Below are 27,955 nucleotides of genomic sequence, written 5' to 3' on the forward strand. Positions count from 1 at the left end.
AGTTCTAGGTGCACAGCTCCCACAGTAAGGCACGTAAATAGTGCCACCCATCTCTTCTCAGTGCTACGTCGAATAGTGACAGTTAACCAAAGTAATGGAGTCCTGTGTAGCTAAACGGTCTCACATAGGGAGTGAGTCGGTCCACAGGAAGCAAACCCATCTATGGAGCTACCAGAGCAGCTTAATTTAAACGGCATACACCACAACTGACAATCACACTACGCAACAAACTTCTTAGTCGTGGCAGCCAATAATTGCGACGGATATCTCCAATGGTAGCTTCTAAATTCTGGTGGTACATGAGGCTGTGATGATGTAACACTAACAGCCTTATAAATGCATGATTTGGCGGAAGAATAATACGACGCCGTGCGCTAATTGGTCTATGTATGGCGAAAGTTGTAATAACGGGCTGTTAGTGGAAATTTCCTGACCGTTTTCGATGGACTGGGTCTCTGTTGTATACACTTCACGTTGTACTAGGCGGCATAAAAGGCTTTTGGCAGTCTCTACTTCTTTAGCGGTTAAACCATAGCATTGGTATAGCTGTCCGCGACGGCGACAATTGTTGATAAAGCGTAAAAGCCAGGCAACAGCTCTTACCAATCTTTTAAATGAAGAGAAATTATTAAAGTTCAAAAAATTACGACTCACGAGGACTAATTCAAATTTAGACTGTAGTTCTTCATCAGGTTCATCATTTCCAACGACTATGACATCTCCGGAAGGGCAAACTTGCTCATCCTGCTGTAGGAATGGGGGACCACGGGACCAACGCGTCACTGGACTAAAATTCATGCAATCATTTATACGAGTAGCTTCGTCAGCTGCGTTGAGCTTCATTTCCAATTGGAAATTGTAGTGTATGCTATTTTATGCTCTACGAAAGGCTTGTAACGACGGTGCTCACTTCGAATCCATTTGATATCCGTTTTTGAGTCATTCCACAGAATGCAGTCTGTGTGCATGAGACTAGTGCCTAAAACAGTTACCTGGAGATCAAGCCATGGCACGGTAAGAGTTTTCATTGGCGCGCATTTTGACTTAGAAGAAACGAATGTTACATCAATTTTACCCGATCAAGTTTGCGATCGAAGATAGGCAACAGCGGCGAAGGCATCTTCACTAGCGTCGACAAATACGTGAAGCTGAAGTATTTGAGGTATTTCCAAAATAAAGACGAGGTATGGCGTATTTCGCAACCTCTGGTAGTTGCTTACGCCACTTCTCCCAGACAGCGTTAATGTCGTTTGGCAACGGGTCATTCCACTGAATGTCGTGTTTCCATAACTCACGCATAAGTATTTGGCACAAATGACTAAGTTGCTCCTAAATCCTAGAGGGTGGAAAATCGACATAACACTGCTTAGGAGTTCTCTTTTAGTAGGACGTCTTTCTCCTTTACCACTGCTTCACCAACGTTATGGAATTTCAATTTAAAACCGAAACAATCTGACGATGACTGCCAAAACAAACCAAGTACCCGCTCTCCAACGAAATCTTCTTTATTATCAATTGGACGTGAGACATCAGTACCGTTGAGTGCGTCAACTACTTTCGATGCATTGGATGTAAAATTGCGAAGCTCAAAACCAGCATCCCAATCCGCTCGGGCCTCTTGGGATATAGAGATAGCCTCCTCTTCCGAGCAGAAGCTATCAACGAAGTCATCGACATAGTGGTGGTCCAATATCGCCTTAACCGCACGGGCAGTGGTTCTGCGATCATCTTGGTGCTTCAATGCGTTTACTTTTTTGCCATAATCTGCGGCACATGGTGAACAGGCAGCACCAAACGTCATCACGCACATTTTGTAAACGTCCGGGGGATGAGAAGCGTCACCATCACGTCAGAGAAACCGCTGTGCGCATCTATCGTCTTTTCATATAAGGACTTGGTGAAACATTCTCCTTCATGTCTCCACATACGCCGATCGCGCCTTCAAGAAAGTGGAATAATATCGGCGGCAAAGGCCGATATTCTTGTGGACCCTTCAGGAGCTGTGAATTGAGGGAGATTCTATTTACCGCAGCAGCGGCGTCAAATACTATGCGTAGCTTTTCGGGTTTGTTGGGATTGGCAACGGCAAAGTGCGACAAATACCAAGTCTTAGGGGTAGGTATAGCTGCTTCTACTGGCGATAGTTTCAGGGCATATTTCTTTCTGTAGTAGGCGGTCCTTGCATTGAGTGGCGAAAATTGCATTTCGAAGCATTCTTTGCTCTACGCTGACTAGACGTTTCAACGCCATGTTGTAGCTGTCAGGTAACCTTACGTTGTCAGTTCTCCATATGAGACCTGTTTCAACGCGGCATATGGCGGACTTCAGGATAGCTCTGACCCGAGTGTCCGCTTCACTCTCTATAGGGAGTGCGGCTCTGACACCGAAATTCTCGGTCTTGAAGAAGTCAGCTACCATATTGTGGAGAGACTGATCAGCTTGGCGGTTCATAAACAAACACGATGCTGGGGATGGTAGGGTAGTTGAAGTTGGGCCAAACACCACCCATCCCAACTCCGTATTGGCAATAAATGAACCATGCGGGTTTACCTTCATAGTTGTCGATGGCAATCCAAAATGGCAATGATCAAGACCAATCAAGAGTCTGGGCCTGACCTGGGCATAAGGTTGTACTGGAAGCCGGCTTACATGTTAAAGTTGTGATTAAACTCTGTAGAGGAAGCTGCAAGTTTGATACAGCATACACATTGCGGAGTTTGTGTTGTTTCTGCATACCGACACCACTAATAAGCAAGTCTTCCACAAAGGTTGACTCCTGCGCGGCATGTTCTCCAAACCACTGAAACCAAATGTTGCTCACATCCACGCATCCCCAAGTCTCGAACAAGAGCACTGTCTGTCATTGTGATGGATGAACATTCGTCCGGGAGTGCGTAAGTGTCCACACGCCCTTGGTTTCCGTACAGGGTTACCGGCAAAATACGGAACAGAACTTTTGATGGTTGCTGGCTGTCGAGTGTATGCTGCGTTGATGTAGGCCTACGATTTGCTTGGGTATACGCAGGAGAGAAAGGCGTGGTTGATTGACTTTACGAATTTGTAGTATTCCTCACGGGTTCATGTAGGAGCTTATGATGCACTCTCCGGCAACCTTCAATTGAACATAGCTTGCGACGTTGGCAATTTCATGTATTGTGACCCGAATTGAGACAAGCAAAACACAAGCGATGTCGTTTCGCCTCTATCCATCTGTTTGGCACTGAATATTCTTGAAAACGCACACACTCTGCTGGCTTATGCTGCCCCTGACAAATTGGACATCTCATTGATCGTTGCTGCCGTACTGTGTGCAGAACCGGGCGGTACTTCCATTCCTTGGACGAAGTATCAACACAAACCGTACAAATTATATTGGCTAATTTCGATAACCATTCACTGAAATGTTTCATTGTTGCATATAGCTGTAGAAGCGCTGCGAAATTTGCCCACTCAACGCGTTTGCTCATAGGCAATTTTGACACAAGTTCGTCGAGTAATGTAGGGTTTGACAAATGTAATTCCCCACCATGTGTAGATTGCAAAAAGATATAGATGTTACATACATTTGTTGCAAATGGTATAATTTTCGACATTGCATTCTCCGAAATAGATCCACTGCGTCGGGCGCCCAAATCTAAATTTTAACAACTCAATTATATTGCCGACATTGTTCGGGTGGATCAGCAGTGACTTGATCGCTTCACGCGCGTAACCCTTCAGGCTGTTTAATACCCGTTGGTTATTTTCGGTTTGCTGTACCCATAAATCGCGGTTGACTCGATGAAAGCCGTATAAAATATTGGTCAATCTTCCGACTGTCCAGAAAAGTCTGGCAAATTCTGCAATTTCCTGAGCAAACTTGATGACTGAGCGGCTGTAGAACTTACATTTATATTGGCGAATGTAGGCATTGTCGTTGAATTAGACTGGATCGAAGGTGTATCCATCCCCAAATGAATTGAACTGTACATGTGGTTTGTAGCAGCTGTACCTATTCCAAAGTTTGGCGGAGTGTAATGGGAATCGGTAGGCTGCGACAACGGTACTGTACAGTTCACTATAGCCGACGAATGTTGTTCCGTTAATTGAACGGTTCCCAATTGTACTGTTGTCCTCAATGTTTGCGATAATGAAACCTCGGCGGCAACATTGTTGTTGGATGTATCCAAATTCGACGCTTCACCACGCGATTGGTGCTCCCTAATATCACACAAACTACTCTCTAGCATGGCAATGCGTTTCTGAAGAGCGGCAATAATAATTTCTTGACGTGCGAAGGCAGCTGATGATCCTCGAGTTATGGCCCCGGTGGCTGTAGGAGCGGCTGGTAAATCACTGGATACATTGGCAGCGGATGCATTACTACCCTGGCTGGGTTTTGATGATGCTCTAGTGGTGGCTTCGATGGCTGTAGGAGCAGCTGGTAAATCAGTGGCTATGTTGGCGGTGGCTGATGCATTGTTATCTTGGCTGGGTTTTGACGATGCTGCAGGTGATGAAGGAGCACTGCCATCCATGCCTGGCGAACTGGTTGAAGTCTGGCGGCGAGGTGACATACGCATCGAAAATTAATTTCACAAACCAAACACGCAAACGTTTGGTCATGAGAAATAAAGAATTTGTCATCGATGAGGTCGGGCGAATTTAACGCGTATTTGGTTTATGGTTTATTTCTAAATACACAAGCATTTAAATTATGCACTTACAAAGAATTATAATATGTTTAACTTACCGCGTGTGTCCTTCCACCTTCCTGGCTGGCTGATCGATGACAAAGCTCGAATATGATTTGCCAGAACTTATATGCACACATATTGTCCATTACCGTACAGATCAGCACAGGAGAATAGGGGTACTGTACACTGCAGTTTACAAACAACAAGCATGTAGATAACTTAACATATGTATTGTAGTTTGTGCCTACCTGTCTATGCGAAGGGAGAATGACATACATATACATTCAAATCGCACAAACAAGAAAACAGAAACTGTATAGCGGGAAATGTATGTATGTAAATGGAGTGTGAGACAATTCAAGAGCATATAAAGAAATTGGAATTGAAAAATACAACTGTAAAATAAGCATTGAAATTAAATATAACATTAGGGTGGGCCCGAATCTACACATACATATACAAGTATATGTCTTTAAATTAGCAAATTAATTATCAAATTTATAAATGGATTGTTATACAGAAAGAAAAATAGTAATATAATAAAATATGTATATTTATTTGTAACACTATTATTTTTAAAATTTGAAATGAAATAGTTTAAAATCCTTTTTATACTCTCGCAACCTGTTGCTACAGAGTATAATAGTTTTGTTCACCTAACGGTTGTTTGTATCACCTAAAACTAATCGAGTTAGATATAGGGTTATATATATATAAATGATCAGGATGAAGAGACGAGTTGAAATCAGGGTGACTGTCTGTCTGTCCGTCCGTGCAAGCTGTAACTTGAGTAAAAATTGAGATATCTTTATAAAACTTGGTAGACATGTTTCTTGGTACCGTGAGAAGGTTGGTATTGCAGATGGGCGTAATCGGACCACTGCCACGCCCACAAAACGCCATTAATCAAAAACAAATAAATTTCCATAACTAAGATCCGCAATAAGATACAAGACTGTTATTTGGTACACAGGATCACATTAGAGAGGGACATATGCAGTTTAAAAAGTGGGCGGTGTCCCGCCTCTAATAGGTTTAATGTGCATATCTCCTAAACCGCTAATGCTATAATAACAAAATTCCCTGGAAGCAAATGCTTTTAGCACTTTTATTGACGGTGTGAAAATAGTTGGAAACGGGTGGCAACTCCGCCCACTCCCCATATAACGGTACTGTTAAAATCTACTAAAAGCGCGATAAATCAAGCACTAAATACGCCAGAGACATTAAATTTTATCTCTGGGATGCTATTACGCCTATTTCCCATATAACACCATTTTCAATTCCATCTGATTCTTTCACTTTCCACTATGCATATCAAGCAACAATGATTATATCGGGGTAAAACTTTGCGTGAATAATACGTTTAAAGTATGCCACCTTGTGACCAAAAATTGTCTAAATCGAACCAAAACTGTTCAAGCCCCTAAGTACTAAATATGTGGACCCCAGTGCCTATAGTTGACCTTGTACCGAATATATAAGCCAATCCACAAAGAAATCTCAAACGAGTATACCATTTGACTTTGCGAGAGTATAAAATGTTCGGTTACATCCGAACTTAGCCCTTCCTTACTTGTTCTAAACTAACTTTGGTCGTCGTTGTAAAAGTAAAAAATGTCTGTAGATTGCTATCACTTTTAATTTAACACTGTTTAATAGCGAATACAGCAGTATTCCGAAATAACGAACACATTAATTGTCAGGCAAGTTCGTTACATCGAATTTTTCGTTAAGTCGAGTACTTACTTAAGTAGGTATGTTTTTCAATATAAATGAGGTAGTCGAAAATTGAAATATTTCTTTAAAAAGGAACCATTCAATGCGTTTATGCATGTTACCTCAAAGGAAGTAGTGTTCTTAAAAATAAATTCATGAGATCAAAGTATTTGTACATACATATATCAGTAATATAAGCTATTGCTATTTAAAAAATATATAAATCGTCGTTTGCTTCGTTGAAAAACGAAGATTACATTTGATGGCTTCTTTCTAAAGTTCAGTCAACAAGTTTTATGAATTCGAGATTTTACTAATTGCCCACTGGATACTTTGTTCGAAAACTTTCGGTATGAAATTTTGTTCAAACCATCCATTCAAATCGCTGACTGAGAAATAAAAATATTTATTTGAAAAGAAAAAATCAAGAATTTTATTCCATTCCTCATTGCCAAAGTATCCTCATCTTGCCTTAAGCATGACGAAAAAGAAAGATAATACTCTTCAATAAAATTACTCTGCTCTTACACTTACTTCTAAAGGAAATAAACACAAAGCATAAAGAAACATTAATATAGTAATTGTTTCTTTTGAGTTATTTTTCATGTCCTGTTTTGTATTCTGATTTCACCACTTTTTTTTCAGCTCTTTCTACATACATACATACGCATATGTCTTTTTCATGCTGTTCGTTAAACCGAATACTGACAAATCCCCATTGTTCGTTATTTAAGGTACTTAATATAAAAAATTTGCTTGTTCGTTATAAGCGGGTTTCCTTAAAACGAATATTCGTTATTTCTGTAATAAATTATCACAGAAAAATGTAAAGACAACAGCGAAAATTTGAGCTTGAAGAGAAAAAATTCTTGGCATAAAATATAATGTAATTCCACTTAATTACTTGTCTTATGCTGCGACTACATTTCCATCAGAATTAAGTTACCAGATGAGAAAATAAAAGTATAGTGTTTCACAAATGTCCCGAAACATTTAAAGTAATATAAAAACAAGAAAAAACCCCTAATTCCGTTTGCACCGGCAGCTATAATATCATTCACAAAAAAAATATAAGAACTTGATCGGTCAGTTTTTATGTCAGCTGTATGCTTTAGTGGTCCAATATCGGTGATTCTGACAATGTTCAGCTAGTTCGAGTATATACATACATATGGACAGACAGACGTACATGACTAAATCGACTCAGCTCATCACCCTGATCATTTATATATATATATTTTATAGGGTCTCTGACGTTTCCTTCTGGGTGATGCAAACTTAATATACCCAATTCAGGGTATAAAAATAGTTCTGCAATAATAGCAGATGCAACGAAACCAATATAAGGTTTTATATTCTTCAAAGTTTATGAAACGTAAAGATCTTATTTATGTGTGTTTTCGCAGTTATGCCGGTTTAGAAGGCTGTAATCTTTAAAATTTATACAAATAACCTTTATAATTATTAGTCCTATTTACAATACTACTTACGTACACTCGTGCCCCCCAAAAACTCGTCGTTTTTGATTCTACATAAGCTTTCATTGGAATACCACTTCCATTGGAATATTTCAGGGCGATTAGATACATACTCTGGTTGTGCACATAAAGTGGTTGAGAGTAAAAGAGTCAGTTAACAAAATAGTAGTTAGCATATCCGTTATTAATAATAACGGATTCGTTATTAATAATAACGGATTGTAAAGTAAAAAATACTTAATTTATGTAAATTAAGTTAATGTATGTAATGCTACGGTTATTAAATGAGTAAATGTTGCAAAAAGATATAATTGAAAAAAGACATGGTCCTAGTAAAACAGTGTGTGGAAAAATCAATATATTCCCATAACATCCAAGAGTGACAACAATAATATAAATATGAAAAAATGTAACTAATACAAAAATAAATTAAACAACTGAAATAAAATATAAAACAAAGTGCGATTGATGAAAATAAGTGAAAACAACAATATCAAATCAATTCGCAATTAAAAATTAGATCTCGGTACCTACTCCTACATATATACATACATACAAATATAAAGAATTCATATAAAATCTGAATTCAGATGACTATGAACGCAGCTCGCATAATGATATCAATGTTTAATATAAATGTAATATAATCATGCCAATCGAAGAATATTATCAAATAAATCTTAACAAAATAAACAGATAATTGTTTATATGCAAAAATCAAAGGATATATCCAATTGTACCGTTAAGCTGGATATTTCAACCGTATATTTTTTCTGCGCATTGAATGTTTCGTAATCACATTTTGATGGGCGTCGCGATCAGTCCCGAAACACGTCTTCTGCGACAAACCGCGGAAGCCGCCATACTCCTCCTAATTTTTACTCAGAATGTCTCACACATCAGCTGCGATTCCAAGGTTATCAACACTACAGTCGACGACGGTTATGCAAGTTGGGCTGCCACACAGACAACAGGTGTATTTGGCAGCCCATTCACAACAGCAACAGTAGACCTCGATACGCATCGCTTGGAAAAACGAATGGATTTGGAACTATGTTTGGGTAAATAAAGTAACAAACAACGAACATACATAAGCACATACTACATGAAGTGTTTTGATAGCGTGACGTTGATTTTAGGTATAGAATACCATTGTTTGATTTAAAATTGAAATTGAACGGCTGAGCGCTTCTTTACGCGTTTGAACTGGGGGCTTTTTATTCATTCCGATTTCTCATTGGTTGAATATTTGATGGGGCTTCTTATAATTTCCAATTGTAGTTTATTACTATGCATTTAATTGCTGGATTGTTCATTTGTATCTGCACTATTTGTATGATATATTTATATAACTTTACCAGGCAATCATTTAGTTTGCCTACTGAATGCCATTTATTCCGTCTGACTTCTAACTTTTTCAATATTTTTTCATTGTACGATCTATCGGACATCACGTCATAAAAAATATGCGCATGCAAGCTCTACTAAATGTTGTAGATTCAGTGTGGATTGCTGTAACAATAACAGCATATCTACCGTAGATATGCGAACCAGTTTCATACACCTACTTTTTTATTATTTTAAAAGAAAGTTTGACTTCCAAAGGATTTGCGGATTAACTGGCTTATTTCCAAAAGCATGTATGAGCTTTAGATGTACCAAGAGAGTTGCTTATTTCTTTCTTTGTTATTTTTTAAAACGAACGCACTTTGCTAATTATGTTGGAATAACTAACGTAACACTTCCCATTATTGTTGCGTTTCTGACTTTTTTACTCTTCAAGGTGCGTTCCAAAGTAAACAGTAAAAAAGTAACAAAGTAAACTCTAGCGGCGCCATCTATATGTCTAGGGCGTTAGAATCTGCTATCCTTTATCGACCTCCTAGATGAAACGTTTCAATTGAGGAAACATGTTTATGGCGATGATTGCCTATCCCGTAGCAGAGTGCACGAGTGGTTTCAACGTTTTCAAAGTGGTCGTGAGGACATAAATGAGAAATGAGCCCAAACCCAAAAAATCGCGCCTGGAGAAGTCAAAAGTGAACACAATGCTGATTTGTTTTTATGATTCCAAGGGTATTGTCCACAAATAATTTGTTCCACCCGGCCAAAACATTAATGCGGTATTCTACCTTGGAGTTTTGAAGCGTTTGGTGCGCCGTATTCGACGTGTTCGGCTCGAATATCGCGAAGATGGAAGTTGGTGTTTGTTGCACGATAATGCGCGGTCTCATCGATCGACGCTTGTGGCCGATTATTTTACCAAAACTCACATTTTAACAATCAACCACTCCTCGTATTCACCTGATATGGCACCGTGTGACTTCTACCTTTTCGGAAAAATGCATTTGCCGATGAAAAGAAAGCGTTATGCAGACGTGGAGGCCATTCAAAAGGCTTGCACCGGCATACTGGCGGCCATATCGGTCAACGAGCTAAAACACTCGTTCGACATGCTTTTGGACCGTGCAAAAAGCTGTATTAAAGGAAGGAGACTATTTTGAATAAAATTAATTGATTTTGCCGATAAAATTTGTTCTGTCTTTTTTTTAAAAGTCCTGTTTACTTTGGAACGCACCTTGTAATTATGTTTAAAAGTCATTGCCTTCTATGATAAATTTGACCGAACTTTACATTTACATATACATGTGTTAGTGTCCGACCGTTTCTCAATTTACTGAACTAACTGTATTTAATATACATACTTCAAAATAACTATAAAAGAAAACAAGTAAGGGAGGCAAAGTTCAGGTGTTACCGAACATTTTATACTCTTGCAATGTGGTAGGCCGAAAGAAGGTAAAATATTAAAAATGTTGCAAATGTGAATAAATTACAATCATATTTAATAAGATACTTATACTAGAGGCCATAGTCATTAGTTTCTATATTACATTTTGCCGAAATAATTAAATCGAGATTAACCTAATTAACTCAAATGTGTTATGTCATATAAACTCAACCAAACGTGCTAATAAGTCTGAAATTCTTATATTAAATACATATGTTAATGGAGACCAGCGGAAGTATTGGCTTGATTTAATCCATTTTTGACATCATGACAATATATGAAAACTGTAAGGACAGAATTTTTTTTTCAAAACAGTGCTATTATCTTCAACCAATAAAAACATATATGTACATATGTAGTTCTTAATAATTAAGTAGGACCGCTTTTACAAGTGGATACGTAAATTGTTAACGCTGAATCAAAAAGAGATTTATGAAAACGCCACCAAACGTGAATATTTCCTTAAATGTGAACGACATGCATACTCTTTTAAAATTTTTTTATCCTCGGAGTTTCCTTAATATATTTGTTACAAATGTTACTTGAGTAGCTACGGCATAAACAATCGGACATATAGACAGACATATCTAAATCAATATTCATATTTGTACTTAAACTTAAAAATGTTTCTACACATGCATACAAAGAAAAAGTATACACGAATGAAACTTCCTCAAATATTACTATTCTTATTTAACAATCCAACTTTTTCTTCAAGGCAAATATGAAATCCACAAAAACACTATTATTCGCACAGGCGAATCACAAACACTTGGTGGCAAGTACTTGCAAGGTCTTGAGCTCGACACCACTGAGGAATGTCAACGTCTCTGTTGTGAAACGGAATCCTGTGACGTATACGTCTTCGAAGATAAAAGTGACGGCTATTGTTACCTTTTCGAGTGTGGTCCACCCGAGAATTTTCATTGTAAATTCACTCGCCATACTAATTATACCAGTGCTGTGCTGACTGCACACAATTTGAATGAAAATACTACAAAGGCTCCAAGTGCAACACAAGTGATTGGTACCAACAATTTTTCGCAACAAGAGTGGGAATTGACACGGTTAAAAGTAAAACCTGAAACGCATCATAAAATGACTTCTGGAGCAGTTGGATCAGGAAAGGTGCCTGCCAGCATGTCCGCGGTATATATGGTAGGACCTTCCGCTACAGCCACTCCTAGCGGAAAATCGAATGTATTGGCAACAGCGACAGACCGAATACCACCAATGACCGCAGCTTTTTCACAAAATGGTGTGTATACTATATGTATAACGTTGCATAGATATATACAAATGGTTTCTTTTAATTTTTACTAGTATATCCTACTTATTGTGGACGTTTTCAGTTCCTCTGTCATTCCGGTGAATGTATTGCTGTCTATAATGCCTGTGATGGTATACCACAATGCGAAGATGGTAGTGACGAGGGGCCGGAAGTAAGTTTTCAATAACTATTCAAATTTTTTTTAAAATTATGTTTGTTGCATCTCTCTTTGGTATAAATGATTAGTGCTCAGGTGCTACCCCAACATCAAACTCGAATGCTTTCGCTGGTTCCGCGATCGATGTAGAAAGTGAAGGCCAAAAGGTAGTTTTCTTGGTTCTCATTATAAACGAATATTACCAACTTAACCTTTTAAATTTTTACATGTTGCCTCGGTACCCCAATATCAGCCACCTCATTTACAACAAGTCACAAAAACACAATTAGAATCTATGTCACAACCACGTCAACGACAACAGAAGCAGGCGCAGCAGATAGCTCAACAAAACCTGCCCAGGGTTGTACCCCCGCTGATAAATAATCGTGAGGATGCTGCGGCTTGGGAAACTCGAAAAGCGGTTACTCCTCGTCCGGAAGAGCAAGCAATAAATGATGGTATGTATTTGTACATTCTACGTATACAGGATTACTTTGAATGTTTATAGAATACTACTGATATTATTATGAAAATCGAATCTGCAATGAATGAAAACTGACTCAGTAGTCAAATATCTAAACTTTTTCAGTTCTTTAAAAGAAGTCTTAAATAAAAGAAATAAAAAACCCGTGTTGTAATCCAACATTTGTATATCTTAATTTATCTCATCTCATAAAGCAAATCCCATCCAATTAAAGACGTTCCACATAGTCTAAAGATTTCAAGTAATTTGTACAATCCTGTCACAGACATAAGCAATAATTTCTTCTTTTTTTTGGCTGTTATTAGTGTTCCTGATACTACTTTACTAACTATATCGTAATTCAAAATGAGAGTCGGCGTTGTTGTTCGGGAGATTTCAATCGGAATTCTACTCATAGATGACAACAGAAATCCCTCTTTCTATACTTAAAACAAAAAATTTACCATCTTTACCATCCCAAATTTAATTAAAAATTCTGGTCCAACTTTTTACGAAAAAGAAATCTTTTCGATACAACTTTTTCAGGTAATCAAGTCGTTGACGCGTTGTTGGGCGAGTATGCAAGGGTTTAACTGTAGGTCATACTGTCTCTAATATGTACTTATGGTATAATGTACTTATTTGCTTTGAGGTTCGTAATTCGTACCTTGACCATCAGTCTTATACTCATCACTGTAAATTTTGGCTTAGTTCTGAGATGTCCATATATACAAATACATACATATGTATATATGTTTAATATTTTTACCATAATGCCCATTAAGCTAAGCACTAATTGTTTTAATTTTCAAAGTGTATTTATTTATTAATATCGTAATTTGTAATTTTTCCAGGTTGTTCGGTTATAGAAGTTTTGTGGGTGTAATTTTTATACTCACGCAACATATTGCTTCAGAGCATAATAGCTTTGTTCACCTAACGGTTCTTTGCATCACCTAAAACTAATCGATATAAATAGAGCTATGTATATATAAGTAAATGGTCAGTATAACGCGATGAGTAGAAATTCGGTCTGTGCAAGTTGTAACTTGTGCAAAACTCAGATATATTAATGAACACATGTTTCTTTGCACCATGAGAAGGTTGGTTGTGCAGATCGGCGGAATCGCCCCATTACCACTCCAACAAAACCATTATTCGAAAACTTATTAAGTGTCATAAATAAACTTTTAAAAATTTTGAGAAAGTAAGCAGGACCTAAATATGTTTAATATACCTATCTACCACTTAAGCTAAATGATCCAAAAATCAAATCAGGTCAAATATTTTCGGTCCACAGTGTAAAAATGGGCGAAATCGGATTATGACCCCACCCAAAAATCGGGTTAATAACTCTAGCCCCCATATACCCAATGTAAAGATTCTCGATGCTTCGGTTGACTTTGTACGGTATATACCGGTGAAAATGAGAGTTATCTTAGAAATACTAAAACAGCATCTCCATCTAACAGTTTGGCCTATGCCTAAAATGGATAAAATCGGGTCAATACTACCTCTAGCCCCCTATACTCTATATAAGGATTTCTAACTTCCGGTTGCCTTTATACCGTATATATCGGTAAATTTTTAAGATAAAATTATGTGAACGTATAATATTGGTTATATTATAGTTTAATGTAGAAAATGGTGAAAATGGAATAAAATTGGTGAACGAATTACGCCAGTCACCATATACTACATATAGTAATTTTCATTATTTTAGCACACTTTATGCCACATATTTCAGTGTGTGTTCTCTTCATAAAATTTCATAGAAACATATCCCCGAATATACTTCATTAATTTCACAAGTTAACCCTGTCAGTCCAGACCTTCTCCTAGCTCTAATACACTCGATATGATGACTTCCGACTTTCCAACTGACTTTCAATTCAATTTTTGTGGTATTTCCAAGTTTTCATAAACATAGGGCTGAATATGAATGAAATTGGTCTAAGCCCCTTATTCCCATTAAACTGATTTCCGTTTCACTGTTTGACTTTTTTCTCATTACTCAATATATCAAATTTAGCCTTTTGGTTGAGTTTACATCTAGTTTGAGTTTACTCAGTTGATTTTTAAACCAATATCTCAGATATGATGCAAAATATAGCAATGAGACTAAGTGACTCTATGACCTATAATATATTTTAATAATATACCAAACATGATTGTAATCCTTTCACCCCTTCGTCGAATAATGAATATTGAATTCTTTTGCAACATACTTTAATATCTAGCCTTGTGAATACCTAAAAGTATATCTCCGGCTTTGATCTTTCCGATAATATAAAATGTTATATTCGAACTTAGCCCTTCCTTTCCTTTTTCATTACATATGTATGTAAGTATATGTTGCCCAGGTAATACATGCATTTTAATTTAAATTGTATTTGATATACATATATATTTACTAATCATATCGATAGTCTTTTGAGTAAGAGTTTTTTAAGACAGTGCCATATTATGGCTTGAACTTAATTTTATACATGTTAAATTTTTTAAGTTATGGCGTATTGCTTAAATTACTTAAACTCAAACATATAAATTGTGTTTAGAATTCAGACCAAATAGTGCAGAACAAAAATGTATTAAGATAATAAAAACAAACCGTTTTGACTTACATACATATGCATTAAAGCTGTTCCGATAACTACTTATATTATATATACATATTTCCGTTACATTAAATAAATTGAATTCTTAGTTATATATGTACAATATATACTACATTTGTCAATGCTATCGCCAAACTTTATTAATCGGATTTGTATATAATGACGAAAAATTTCCTGGTCGTATGATTATTTGGGATTTCGTTAAATACACCCTCGCCACTTACATATGTGTATGGTATTATAAAATTCAGCACATGAACATGTAAATTCTTAGTAGTGTCACAATAACACATATCTGTCAATTACCTCTTACAACAGACTCGATAGAAAACATAGATATGGAGTTATGTAGATATAAATGATCAGGTCATGATGAAAATGGGATTTCCTATCCTATTATTGCTGTTTTCCTTTTAGACCTCATTTATTTAATTTAGCTTTGAATGAGGTTATACTACATATTTATCATTTAAAGATGATTTTAATGTAATTTTAGCTGACGCGAAGTAAAACATAGTAATACAACTAAGTGAGTCAATGACCTATAATTTAACTTAATAAAATATATAATTTGATTGTAATCCATTCACGATTTCGTCGAACAATGAATGTTGCAACATTTTTATACTTTTATAGATATAAGTATATATACAATATATATGATCAGAATGAAAAGACGATTTGAAGTCCGGATGACTGTCTGTTCGTCGTCTTTGCAAGTTGTAACTTCTGTAAAAATGTAGATATCTTGATGAAACGTTGCACAACTTCGACGTGACCCTGCCCACTAATAGGTTTAATGTACATAACTCGTAAGCCGCTAAAGCAATAATTACCAAATTTGCTTAGGACAAATTCTTTTAGCACCTCTACCGACAATGTGAAAATGGGTGAATTCGGATTATACTCCGCCCACCCCTCATATAACGGTTTCGTTAAAAACTATTAAAAGTGCAAATCAATAACTACATGCATCAGAAATAATAAATGTTACACCCAAGATGATGATGATGAGCACCACCCACGTTTAGATGAAAACCAATATCTCGAGACCTGCTTCACATTCGGTAGCTAGCATTATTCTGACATTCTTATGTCGCAGTACGAAAATATGCGAAGTCGGACAACAACTACGCCGACTTCTCATATAACACAATTTTTAATACCATTTTATTATTTTACTTTCTAGTCTCATATTGTTAAAGTATATTGCCTTTAAGGTGCGCTAGCTTATGACCAAAAATTGTCCAAATCGGATCAAAGCTATTTAACCCCCAAGACACCTTTAGGGTGTGCCATTTTGTAACCAAAAAGGTACCGGAATATGTGGACCTCAGTTCCTATTGCGAACTTTTTATAGAAAATATCGGCCAATCGCTGAGATATATTATAGAAATTCGAAGATTGAATCGGATCAATAATTCCCTTCCCAATAACAAACACAAGTAACGAAGTTCTAAGTTCGGGTGTAACCGAACATTTTATACTCTCGCAACTTGCAAGGATCAGAGCGTGGGAACAGGCGTGGTTGTAATCCAATTTCGCCCATTTACGTACTATAACATAGAAATATGAGAATAATGTTATGTACCGAAGTTGGTTGAAATCGGTTAAGCAGACCCCTAGATATGGGTTTTCACCTAAAAGTGGGCAGTTACACGCCGACTGTCTAATTTTGAAGTCGGTTCTATAAAATTATCTACCATCCCAAAGATACAATTTAATGTCTCTGGCGTGTTTAGTGCTTGATTTATCGCGCTTTTAGTAGTTTTTAACAGTACCGTTATATAGGGAGTGGGCGGGGTTTTCACACTGTCGGTGGAGGTGCTAAAAACATTTGTTGTCAGTGAATTTTGTTATTATAGCTTTAGCGGCTTAGGAGATATGCACATTGAACCTAATACGGAGCGGGACCACGCCCACTTTAAAAAAATTTTAACCGCAGCTCCCCTCCCTAATTTGATCCTAATAATACCAAACAGTCTTGTATCTTACTCTGCAGCTTAGTTATGGCAATTTATTTGTTTTTGATTAATGGCGTTTTGTGGGCGTGGCAGTGGTCCGATTACGCCCATCTGCAATACCAACCGTCTTATGGTACCAAGAAACATGTGTACCAATTTTATAAAGATATCTCAATTTTTATTCAAGTTACAGCTTGCACAGACGGACGGACAGACAGACAGTCACCCCGATGTCAACTCCTCTCTTCATCCTGTTCATTTGTATAATATATACATAACACTATATCTAACTCGATTAGTGTTAGGTCATAAAACCAACCGTTAGGTGAACAAAACTATTATAATCTGTAGCAACAAGTTGCGAGAGTATAAAAATTATCGCACTTGCGGCTCACTTTATACCGCAAATTTGGTCAATATGTGAGTTATCTTAATGAAACTTAGAGAGCGAGTTTTTCTTATAACAATGAATCTCTGTGATTAAAATGGTTAAAACTTGGTGAAAACTTGCTCTAGCCTAATATAACTAATATCAAAATTTTCATGATCTAGTTGACTTTACTTCTTATATATTGGTGATTGTATGTGAGCTACCTTAATGAATGTGAGTTTATCATATTCAATTTTGATTCTAATCCATTCACGAATTCATCCAATTATGAATGTTGAATTCTTTCGCAACATTTAATATAAAGTTTTTCCAACACCTGAAGGTATTTAGCCGGCTTTGATTCATTCAAGGTGCAAGAGTATAAAAGTTTCGGCTACGCCCGAACTAAGCCCTTCCCAACTTGCTTGAAATAAAGTTCTGGCAACACCTCGAACTTAGCCGTTCCTTACTTGTTATTTAAGCTTCCGTGCATTATCTTTCATGTATGCAACTGTAATGTTTTACATAGAGTTAACTAATTTTTGGTTACATAATATTTTCAAATAATCCCGATATGTAGGCATACTTAAGTCAAAATCTTCCGCATTAGGAGACAAATTGAAATATCTTCATAAATTAAATATTTGTGTCTAATTGGATTTCAAATCACATCGGGTGAAATTTTAAAAATAAAAGCTTCTATTGCTATGAGAAAATGGTCAAATTTAAAACTAAAAGGGATACACTAACTTACTGAGCATTCCTTACTTACTTTAATAACATTATGTTGTTGTAGTGATATTACGAAGGTACATACGAGGTGCGTTCAAAGGAAAAGGTGAATTTTGATTTTTGCGGGCTGTGTACATTCGATTATCGATATTTCGTTTTTGTTATAATCGGAACATATGTTTATCATGTGCTTGCATTAGAAGACAATTTCGATAAGTAGATTGGTTTTGACAACAGAAAAGATTAGTCCCGTTTTTGTGCGCTCTTTGATTTTTGTATTTTGAAAGAAATGGATCAAAGAATATGTATTAAATTTTGCGTTAAAAATGTCTCAAAAAAGTGTTTATAAGTGGTACAAGCGCTTTACAGAAGGCCGAGAAGATGTTGATGCCGATGAGCATCATGGAGGGGCGACCACGTCAACAAGCGAAGAAACTATCGAAACTGTACAAAAAATTGTTCTCGAAAATCCCGAAAATCGGGAAGTTGCAGAGGATGTTCATATCACTCGGCTCACGCCATTCAATTTTCTCCATTTTTTTTGGCCATAAGTATCGCGCAGGAGTTGTTGAATGATGAATGGGTTTGCTCAAACCCAGATTTGGCTCCCTGCGGCCTATTCCCAAAACTGAAGAAACCAATGAAAGGTAAGCGTTTTGCCACAATTGATGAGATCAAGTCAGAATCGAAGAAAGAGCTGATGGCCATAACGAAAAGCGCTTTCAGAAGTGCTTCGAGGATTGCCCATTTTTTATACCTTGAACAGGATATATTAAGTTTGCCACGAGTTTTGTAATACCCAGAAGAAAACGTCGGAGACCCTATAAATATATATATAAATGTCAGCATGATGAGTTAATTTAGCCATGTCCGTCTGTCTGTCCGTCCGTCTGCATATACGCGAACTAGTCCCTCAGTTTTTAAGCTATCGATCTGAAATTTTGCACCTGTCCTTTTCTCACCAAGAAGCTTTTGTCGGAACGGCCGATATCGGACCACTATACAAGGTGCGTTCCAAAGTAAACAGGACTTTTAAAAAAAAGACAGAACAAATGGTTTTATCGGCAAAATCAATTAATTTTATTCAAAATAGTCTCCTTCTGGCCGCCAGTATGCCGGTGCAAGCCTTTTGAATGGCCTCCACGTCTGCATAATGCTTTCCCTTTATCGGCAAATGCATTTTTCCGAAAAGGTAGAAGTCGCACGGTGCCATATCAGGTGAATACGAGGAGTGGTTGATTGTTAAAATGTGATTTTTGGTCAAATAATCGGCCACAAGCGTCGATCGATGAGACGGCTCATTATCGTGCAACAAACGCCAACTTTCATCTTCGCGATATTCGGGCCGAACACGTCGAATACGGCGCACATTCTTTGTGGACAATACCCTTGGAATCATAAAAACAAATCAGCATTGTGTTCACTTTTGACTTCTCCAGGCGCGATTTTTTTGGTTTCGGCTCATTTCTCATTTATGTCCTCACGACCACTTTGAAAACATTGAAACCACTCGTGTACTCTGCTACGGGATAGGCAATCATCGCCATAAACTTGTTTCATCAATTGAAACGTTTCGGTAAAAGTAAACAAAATTTAATGTTGGCTCTTTGTTCGAAGCTCATTTTCGCACCGATGACAAAAATATACTGACACTTAAAATGCAATAACTTCACTTCCAATAGATGAAATGTCATGAAATGTTTACTGGAAGTCGACAAAGGATAGCAGATTCTAACGCACTAGTCAGCATGGCTCCACTAGAGTTTACTTTGTTACTTTTTTACTGTTTACTTTGGAACGCATATTGTAGCATAGAGCTGCCGTACAAACTGAACGATCTGAATTAAGTGCTTGTCCGGAAGACTATTTCATTTGACGAGGTATCTTCAAGAAATTTGGCAGATATTATTATCAAAACCATCCCTACAATTTCCGAACATATTGTTCAGATCACTTAAGCTTATAGCTGTCATCCAAATTGACCGATTGAAATCAGAAAAAAGTATCTTTTTATAAAGTATATAATATACAATATAAAGTATTATAGCTTCGGTGCAGCCAAAGTTAACGTTTTTTCTTGTTTTAATAATGAGTCGATTCCACCTTGTTGAGAATGATCTCTAAGATCTGATTGAGTAGCGATTCGGAGAAATTTCCAATACAATTAAAGGAAATTGCGAAGATAATGTTTAATGATAATGATAATGTTAATAATTTCTTCTGTGAGTGTAGCGATGTCTTGGATATTAATATCTACCAAATTTCTTGAAGATGCCTCGTCAAATGAGTTTTCCAATGAGCACTTGAATCCAATCGTTCAGTTTATATGGCAGCTTATTGGTGAGAAAGGGGCGTGTGCAAGATTTCAGACCAATATCTTATACACTGAGAGACTTGTTCACGTATATACAGAGAGATGGACAGACAGAGAGACGAACAATGCAAAATCGATTCTGCTCGTCACCCTGATCATTTATACATACATATATACTTCATAGGGTCTCCGACGTTTCTTTTTGTGCGTTACAAACATAATACATAAGTTGAAAAATATGTTCTTGCATGAAAATGTTAAAGAATATTAACCTTAAACATGCGACGTGGTAATATATTTTACACTCTTTATTTATTTATTTAGTATATATATTATTATTTTAGTATGGTTTCCCTTGTGGTCAGGGATAAAGGAATGCCCAACTTATTCCAGTGTGAGAGCGCCTCAAAATTAGGTTTTTATAACATTTTCCCTTGTAGCCAGATCGGACAAAATAATAATTTTTGGGAATTTAAATTAAAATATGCAACATTTATAAAGATTAAATATTATTATACATGGATCCGATAAACATATGCAGAAACTATTTAAACCCTTTTTTCTGATTTTGTAATATATTAAAACAATTGATTTTTGATCTTTCAATACTTAGTCAAAAGAATAAATGTATTAGTTCTCAATCATTAAATGTTTTTTAAAATTTTCAATTGAAAATTAATACTACTAAGCATGGCATCACAAATGATTTCATCACATACATTTCAATTTCGCGTTTTCTTTCATTTTCATGGTTTTCCAATTTTTGTTAGTGATCTTCAACAGCAGCAACAAATCCTATCACATATTTTTCTGCAGAATTTCAATCTGGCCATGCCTCTTTTTCCAAATGCTAAAGGTCAGACCTCCTGAACTTTTACAGTTGCCTGAGTACAGGAGGTTTTGACGTTTAGCTATTGCTCTCTCATTTCCAGTGAGAGATGAGTTGAGCATCTCTTTATCTCTGTTTGTGGCACTGAAGAGTAACGCAGAGAAATTAGAGTAGTGTTGTAAAATTTACCACAAGTCGTTTTTTGTGGGATTAGTACGTGGAAATATTCATAGAAAAAAAATTACTACACTTCTATTTGAGCGTAATTTCAAATAGAAAAAAATTTTAAAATGGGAAGTACAGACGAACATTTCAGTATTTTTAATGTGCACTTTTAATTACATAAGGAAAAATGGCACATTCTACAGATCTAAACACACAGGATATTAGTAGAGTATTGGAAGAAGACAATGAATTATATGATGACGAAATTTATGACGATACAAGCATTTTTGATGACGAAATCGTTGATCCTAATTTTTTCACTAAAAGTTGCAATGACAGTAACTCTGAAATATCCGAAATGGATAATGAAGAGGGAATGATCGCAACATTTATTTCAGAAGTTAACAGTTTTGAAACCAACGAGTTTGAAACAAACAATATTGGGGTTTTTGAAAGTACTTCTTACTACGGAAGAAATCGCTTTAAGTGATTGGCAGAACCACCACAACGTTTTAGTAGAGCTCTCTTACCTAATATTATAAGATTACCATGTTCACTGGGTTCTACACACAGACAAGATGATGCATTTCGAAAAAATATTTTTAAGGAACATTGAAAAAAGGTGAAACACCAACTGTTTTTTTATTTACTAGAAAAATGATTCTTAAATAGTCGGTAATTTTAGAATTGTAGAATCTTTAGTTTTGATAGAAATTAAGCAAAATTATTTAAACTTAAAGTGTGCTAACCTGATGAAGGGCAGTGTATTTCGAGACATCTATGATGTTAAACACAGCAACGGAAATCAATACAGTTATTCATATTTTAGTTTCTACAACCTTTCCATTTGCTATTTAAATATTCCAGAAGAAGTCTTGCTTTGAAGTTGTAAACTAAATATTTTACAATAGCACTATATACTGGTATCGAAATCACAATTCTAATACAAAGATATGTTACAAGAACAAAATTATAAACGAATACCAAAAGAGCAATATTATTATTTATATTATATTGGTATTTTTTCGAATTTATCGGTATAAATCTGGATGATTTTTCATTAAAATCTTAGTTCTGTTTCAATTCATAACAATGTCACAATCATAACCAGGGATGCGCATATGCTAAAAGAGCGTAAGTGATCGTATACGTCATAGATAAAACTCCAACTCATCTCTCACTTTAAATGATAAAGCACTTGCTAAATGTCGAAAGTGTGCTTTTATAGCATAAACACAATACGGGCGATAGCGAATATTCGTCGTACTCGACGATGCCGCGAATTTCGCCCACCATGACGATTTTTGAGATAGAGCTATTTCTAATTTTATCGCCGACCGCGGCGGCAAAAAAGGCATCACCATATCAAAGAAAGAATATTTTCAGTAAAAATATTAAGGATTTTCAAAAAAAATTTAAGAAAATGTCTGCGTTGCAATATTAAGATTGTTTATGTTTGGTTTCGTCATTTATGGGATATTTTTGAGCTCTGAATATACACTAGCTGCGATGAAATTCGTCCGTATTGTGTTTTACATGACGGTAACACTCGGCGAAAATCCGTCCAACGGCGTCGCCAAGTACGACGAATATTCGTCGTCGCCCGTATTGTATTTAAGCTAATACATTGGGACTCTTTTGACCCTCTTTATCGGCAACTTCTCTTTTGGGGTCGCTCTGTGCATTCACACGAGCAAAAAGAGTCCAGCAACTCGAACCGAATTTTCTGTCAATCCTCTTCATAAAATTTTCGCAAATGTTTATGCGGTTCGGCTACGCGACACTTAGAGAGTGTTGCATAGTTCATTTGTATGTTGGGATGGTGGTCCCACATTTTACTTGCAATGAACTAGCATGAATGTGGTAGAACAATATGCATAATACCCGCTCAATAGTTTCAAAGAAATACTTAAGACGGGAATTCCCTAATCCACCAGAATGTATTGAATACCCGCTACTAATATTTTCAATGCCAAATTTAGAACAGGAATTTCCTAATCTTTAAGTATCAAAAATTCATCATTTCTTTACTCCATATTTTTTGGTCTATTTATTATAAAACATCCTTGAATTAATTACAATTCTTGTTTTAAATAAAATGATATTCGAACTAAATCCTTTGTGGTTAAAAGAAATAAATATGACAGCATCTTAATATTTTATGAAATATAAATCAGTAAAGTTACCATTTTTATTATAATTATTTTATGTATACTCGTATATTATTACATTATATACCGCTATATGTTATTAAAAATTTAAATTGAATATTTTTTAAAATCTTAATTTTATCCTTATTTACAATTTTTCAAAATATTTCTATTTTTCTATGCATACATATTTGCATATTACATACAAAAAATAGATAGCAGAATTCAAATTTCTGAACGAATGGTATATATTCATTTGAAACCGAGCGCTCTTGCAACCATTAAAAGAATTTGAAAGTGAAAAGGAATGCTGAAAAGGGTAGCAGCGAGCTGTTACGAACAAGAACACAAAGCGTTCCAACCGAACACGAGTGGCACGGTCCCTTCGTCTTTCCTCGTCATCCCCTCGCCCACAATAAACAGGTTTGGGTTACAAAAGAGTGTGTGTGTAAAATGGCACAAACCTCCTGAACTCAGGCAACTGTCAAAGTTCAGGAGGTCTGAATTGAAAAAAGAGGGACGGCCAGATTGAAATCCTACCAAGAATAATATGTGAACAGAGAGATTTGAAAGATCACCGCTATTGAAGATCACTAACAAAAATTGGTAAACCATGAAAATTAAAGAAAAAGCTAAATTTAAATGTATGTATGTGATGAAATCTATTGTGATGCCTTGCTTAGAGTATTAATTTTCTATTAAAAATTATAAAAAAAAAACGATTATTAATTGAGAGCTAATATATTTATTCTTTTGATTAAGTATTAAATATTAAAAAACCTTTTTCTTTCCTATTTATTCTTTTAATTTATCACAAAATTACAAAAAAGTATTTAAATAGTGGTTCCATGTGTTAAACGGATATAAATATAATAATTTTTAATCTTAATAAAGGTTGGGGATTTTAATTTAAATGCCCAACATTTATTATTTTGTCCGATCTGGCTACAATGCAAAATGTTATAAAAAACGCTAATTTTAGAGCGTTATCACACTGGATCGCCGGTTCGGGCATAACTTTTGACAAATTTTGTTTGATACGGGCGGTAAGTACGGAAGGGCAGCACGTCGGTCATTTGGTTGGGGTCGTGTCCATCCCTGATCATAACTGTGAGAACTATTGTGAACATCTAATAAAAAACTGTATTGCATAACGCAGACGTCATGCAGTTACATACAAGGTGCGTTCCAAAGTAAACAGTAAAAAAGTAACAAAGTAAACTCTACTGGCGCCATCTATATGTCTAGTGCGCTAAAATCTGCTATCCTTTATCGATTTCCAGTAAAAATTTCATGACATTTCATCTATTGGAAGTGAAGTTATTGCGTTTTAAGTGTTAGTATGTTTTTGTCATCGGTGCGAAAATGAGCTTCGAACAAAGAGCCAACATTAAATATTGTTTTAAAATTGGTAAAATTTTTACCGAAACGTTTCAATTGATGAAACAAGTTTATGGCGATGATTGCCTATCCGGTAGCAGAGTGCACGAGTGGTTTCAACGTTTTCAAAGTGGTCGTGAGGACATAAATGAGAAATGAGCCCAAACCCAAAAAATCGCGCCTGGAGAAGTCAAAAGTGAAGATAATGCTGATTTGTTTTTATGATTCCAAGGGTATTGTCCACAAAGAATTTGTTCCACCCGGCCAAAACGTTAATGCGGTATTCTACCTTGGAGTTTTGAAGCGTTTGGTGTGCCGAGTACATACTATATAAGTACATATAGTAAGGAGATGTTGTTGAGTGTGGGTACTATGAGCACCTTGATTATGTATAAATATTTACTTAAATAAAATTGTCAAAGCTTATATACGTAGTGTTTTATATTCATAACTCTATATATTCATATGCATCATAGTTTTACCAAGCTGTGAAATTATCAATATATCTGATCTGTTAATGTAAAATTGTTATCTATGTATAATTTGTATGCTGATTAGATATGAAAAATCGCATCTTCAGCCACAAAGGTGGAATACAAGTGCCGACAACAGGTGTAAATGCCAACAATAGTCCCAATAGTGGGCAGACAAACAGTTATGCTAATACAAATGCAAACAACAATCCAAACATCAATTTGAATCCAGCTTATAATACAGTAACTTTGCAGCGTAACGGTATTTACGTATCCCAATTAACAGATTTGGCACCCGGCGATATATACCTACAGCAACAGCAACAACAACAGCAAATTCCACCTCAACAACAATATGTCGTGCCAATTGGTATGTATTAGTATCTATTGTACAATAATATCTACATACCTTATTTTAGAGTAACAATTAAGTTTCCGTAAGTAATTTACGAACAGGAGTGATGTTTATGGACATCCATTGCCACCTGTTGCTTACTTTTATTTTCATTTATTATAGTCATGGAATTAGATATAACGAGGTTTCAAACTAGATATACCTTTTAAATATTTAACTACCATCAATATTCAATATTTTCTTTTTCTAAACAACGTTTATTCCTCTGGAAAGCAAATACTCTAGATAAACAACCAAACCAAACCAATCCACTTTGTACACCAAGCACCAAATTGCCACGAATTTGTAAATTTATAGATCGTTCCGAATTCGAACAGATAGGAGAGAGTAGGTTATTTAAATATATTCTGTTGATTACTGAGTAATTACCTCATTTTGTGAATTTTATTGTTATAATAATGATTTTTATATGTAGTATGCATACACTTTAATACAGATAAATATTTCAAATTAACACGTTAAAACTTTGCGTAGTAGCCATGATGCCGTCGAACATGCAGTGGCAAATTCAACAGTCAAAGCAAATGGCGCTTACGCCGCAGACGCCCATACCACAACATCAACAAGCAATGCCATTACCATTGCAGCCAGGACCATCATACAATGTGAACTTAGTCGATCAACAACAACAAGCAATTCTGGCACCAGTCAAAGAAGACTCTGAACAATCTGTAGGATACCTAAATGCTCCCGCAGTAGTATCGTTGGTACAACACAAAACAGAAATTATTGGTTCTCAACAGCAGTCGGTGGAACCTGTGGCTTTACCGAATGGGTCACCGGTTGTTTCGAAATCTGTATCAGGAGAACGTAAATCTAACACTATACAAACATCAGCCACTAACGACAAAGTTAAAGAGCAAAATAATGATTACAAGGAGGAAGAAATGTCAACATATCCACCAAAAAAGGTAAGTCAGCAATTTGAGAACTCAGAAGCTGACTAATATGGCGATAAACTTTCCCGAAGAGTTTATGTTTATGGATATATATTTGATTGTTTCATTTTAATTTCAGAAGCAAGAATATTTTAAGCAGGCCAACCTACCGCAAAGTGAAAAGGTTAAAAGTCAGCTGGATCCAATAGAATTAGCTCTTGAGGAGCAAAAACAACGCGTTATTGTCCCCTCGCCCGTTCACGAACAATATAAATTAATACATGACAATCTTGGTTTCGAATTTCGAGATCATGACGGCCAGTCTGAGCGACCGGGTGGTGCTATGCTCTCTTTAACGCTTGGTTTACTTGTTACAGCAGCTCTGGCCATACTAATTGGTTGCCGCATGCGTACAGTCGGTCGGCGCACACGTCGCATGGGCGGAAAGGCGCCTTATTCACATGAGGCAGATTTCTTAGTAAATGGAATGTATTTGTAAAAAAACAGATCATATGACAAAAATTGAGAACTAACATTTTAGACTCTCCAACGTACTAATTTAGAACGGCTGTGGTGATTCTAGCAAACAAATACTTAAATGAGATTTTCATACTAACAAATGAGTGATTTATTTACATACTGACATAGACAACATAGTTATAGCCATATTACAAACACTATATTTATATATAATGGCACCTAACCCAAATATAATATGTAAGAAAGTGAAAAATGTTCACTCCCTGCACATTCCATATGTTTTGGTTGCTAAACATTATCGGTTAGATGAAATATTTTAATATTATTAAAAATACGTATAAATTCAAATTATTTACCAGGCTATATTTTTGGAAACAATAAATTTCGACATAAGAAGTAAACTGCTAATATTGAACTGTAAAAATCAGTACAGCTTACTAATCTAAGGCTAAAAGAAATTTATTGTATTGTAGAACCTAGGCTGGTGGTCGTGGTATTATGTGGCCTAAGTACGGACTACGTTCCCCTTCCGTCATCATTAAGTTAGTGTGGTAGGTGTAAGTTGAGGGAGAAAGTAGTTCGGGAGGGACACCACCACCTAGGAAAACGAAATCGTCCTCCAAAAAGTGTGGT

The 27,955-nt window shown here is 36.1% G+C and overlaps 3 protein-coding genes across 5 annotated transcripts; 1 reads left to right on the forward strand and 2 right to left on the reverse strand.

Annotated features, from left to right (window-relative positions):
* Positions 1-1,366: 1,366 nt before the first annotated feature.
* Positions 1,367-1,810, reverse strand: LOC138856023 (uncharacterized). Its single transcript, XM_070106472.1, has one exon. It carries the CDS (start codon positions 1,808-1,810, stop codon positions 1,367-1,369), a length of 444 nt encoding a protein of 147 aa, XP_069962573.1.
* A 1,993-nt stretch (positions 1,811-3,803) lies between these two features.
* LOC138856024 (uncharacterized) lies at positions 3,804-4,556 on the reverse strand. The gene has a single exon (XM_070106473.1). It carries the CDS (start codon positions 4,554-4,556, stop codon positions 3,804-3,806), a length of 753 nt encoding a protein of 250 aa, XP_069962574.1.
* Positions 4,557-7,981: 3,425 nt separating this feature from the next.
* On the forward strand, positions 7,982-27,673 carry LOC106623912 (uncharacterized). Of its 3 annotated transcripts, none has more exons than XM_070106361.1 (8): positions 7,982-8,934; positions 11,383-11,922; positions 11,988-12,106; positions 12,181-12,258; positions 12,345-12,549; positions 25,635-25,919; positions 26,439-26,875; positions 26,982-27,673. In XM_070106361.1, exons 1-8 carry the CDS (start codon positions 8,658-8,660, stop codon positions 27,339-27,341), a joined length of 2,301 nt encoding a protein of 766 aa, XP_069962462.1. In that variant the 5' UTR covers positions 7,982-8,657; the 3' UTR covers positions 27,342-27,673. The 3 variants fall into 3 exon arrangements, with proteins under 3 accessions (XP_069962462.1, XP_069962463.1, XP_036232687.2); XM_070106362.1 differs by having other exon boundaries at positions 26,985-27,673; XM_036376794.2 differs by having other exon boundaries at positions 7,983-8,934; positions 26,442-26,875.
* The last annotated feature ends 282 nt before the right edge of the window (positions 27,674-27,955 follow it).

The sequence above is a fragment of the Bactrocera oleae genome, chromosome 3 (assembly GCF_042242935.1).
Source record: "Bactrocera oleae isolate idBacOlea1 chromosome 3, idBacOlea1, whole genome shotgun sequence".
In the NCBI taxonomy this organism is placed as follows: Eukaryota; Metazoa; Arthropoda; class Insecta; order Diptera; family Tephritidae; genus Bactrocera; species Bactrocera oleae.

Coding starts and splice junctions, on each gene's coding strand:
- LOC138856023 (XM_070106472.1), bottom strand. CDS start 1,810: ATGTGCGTGATGACGTTTGGTGCTGCCTGTTCACCATGTGCCGCAGAT.
- LOC138856024 (XM_070106473.1), bottom strand. CDS start 4,556: ATGTCACCTCGCCGCCAGACTTCAACCAGTTCGCCAGGCATGGATGGC.
- LOC106623912 (XM_070106361.1), top strand. CDS start 8,658: ATGTTTCGTAATCACATTTTGATGGGCGTCGCGATCAGTCCCGAAACA. Junction 8,935..11,382: donor GGATTTGGAACTATGTTTGG/GTAAATAAAGTA, acceptor TTTTTCTTCAAG/GCAAATATGAAATCCACAAA. Junction 12,550..25,634: donor AGAGCAAGCAATAAATGATG/GTATGTATTTGT, acceptor TATGCTGATTAG/ATATGAAAAATCGCATCTTC.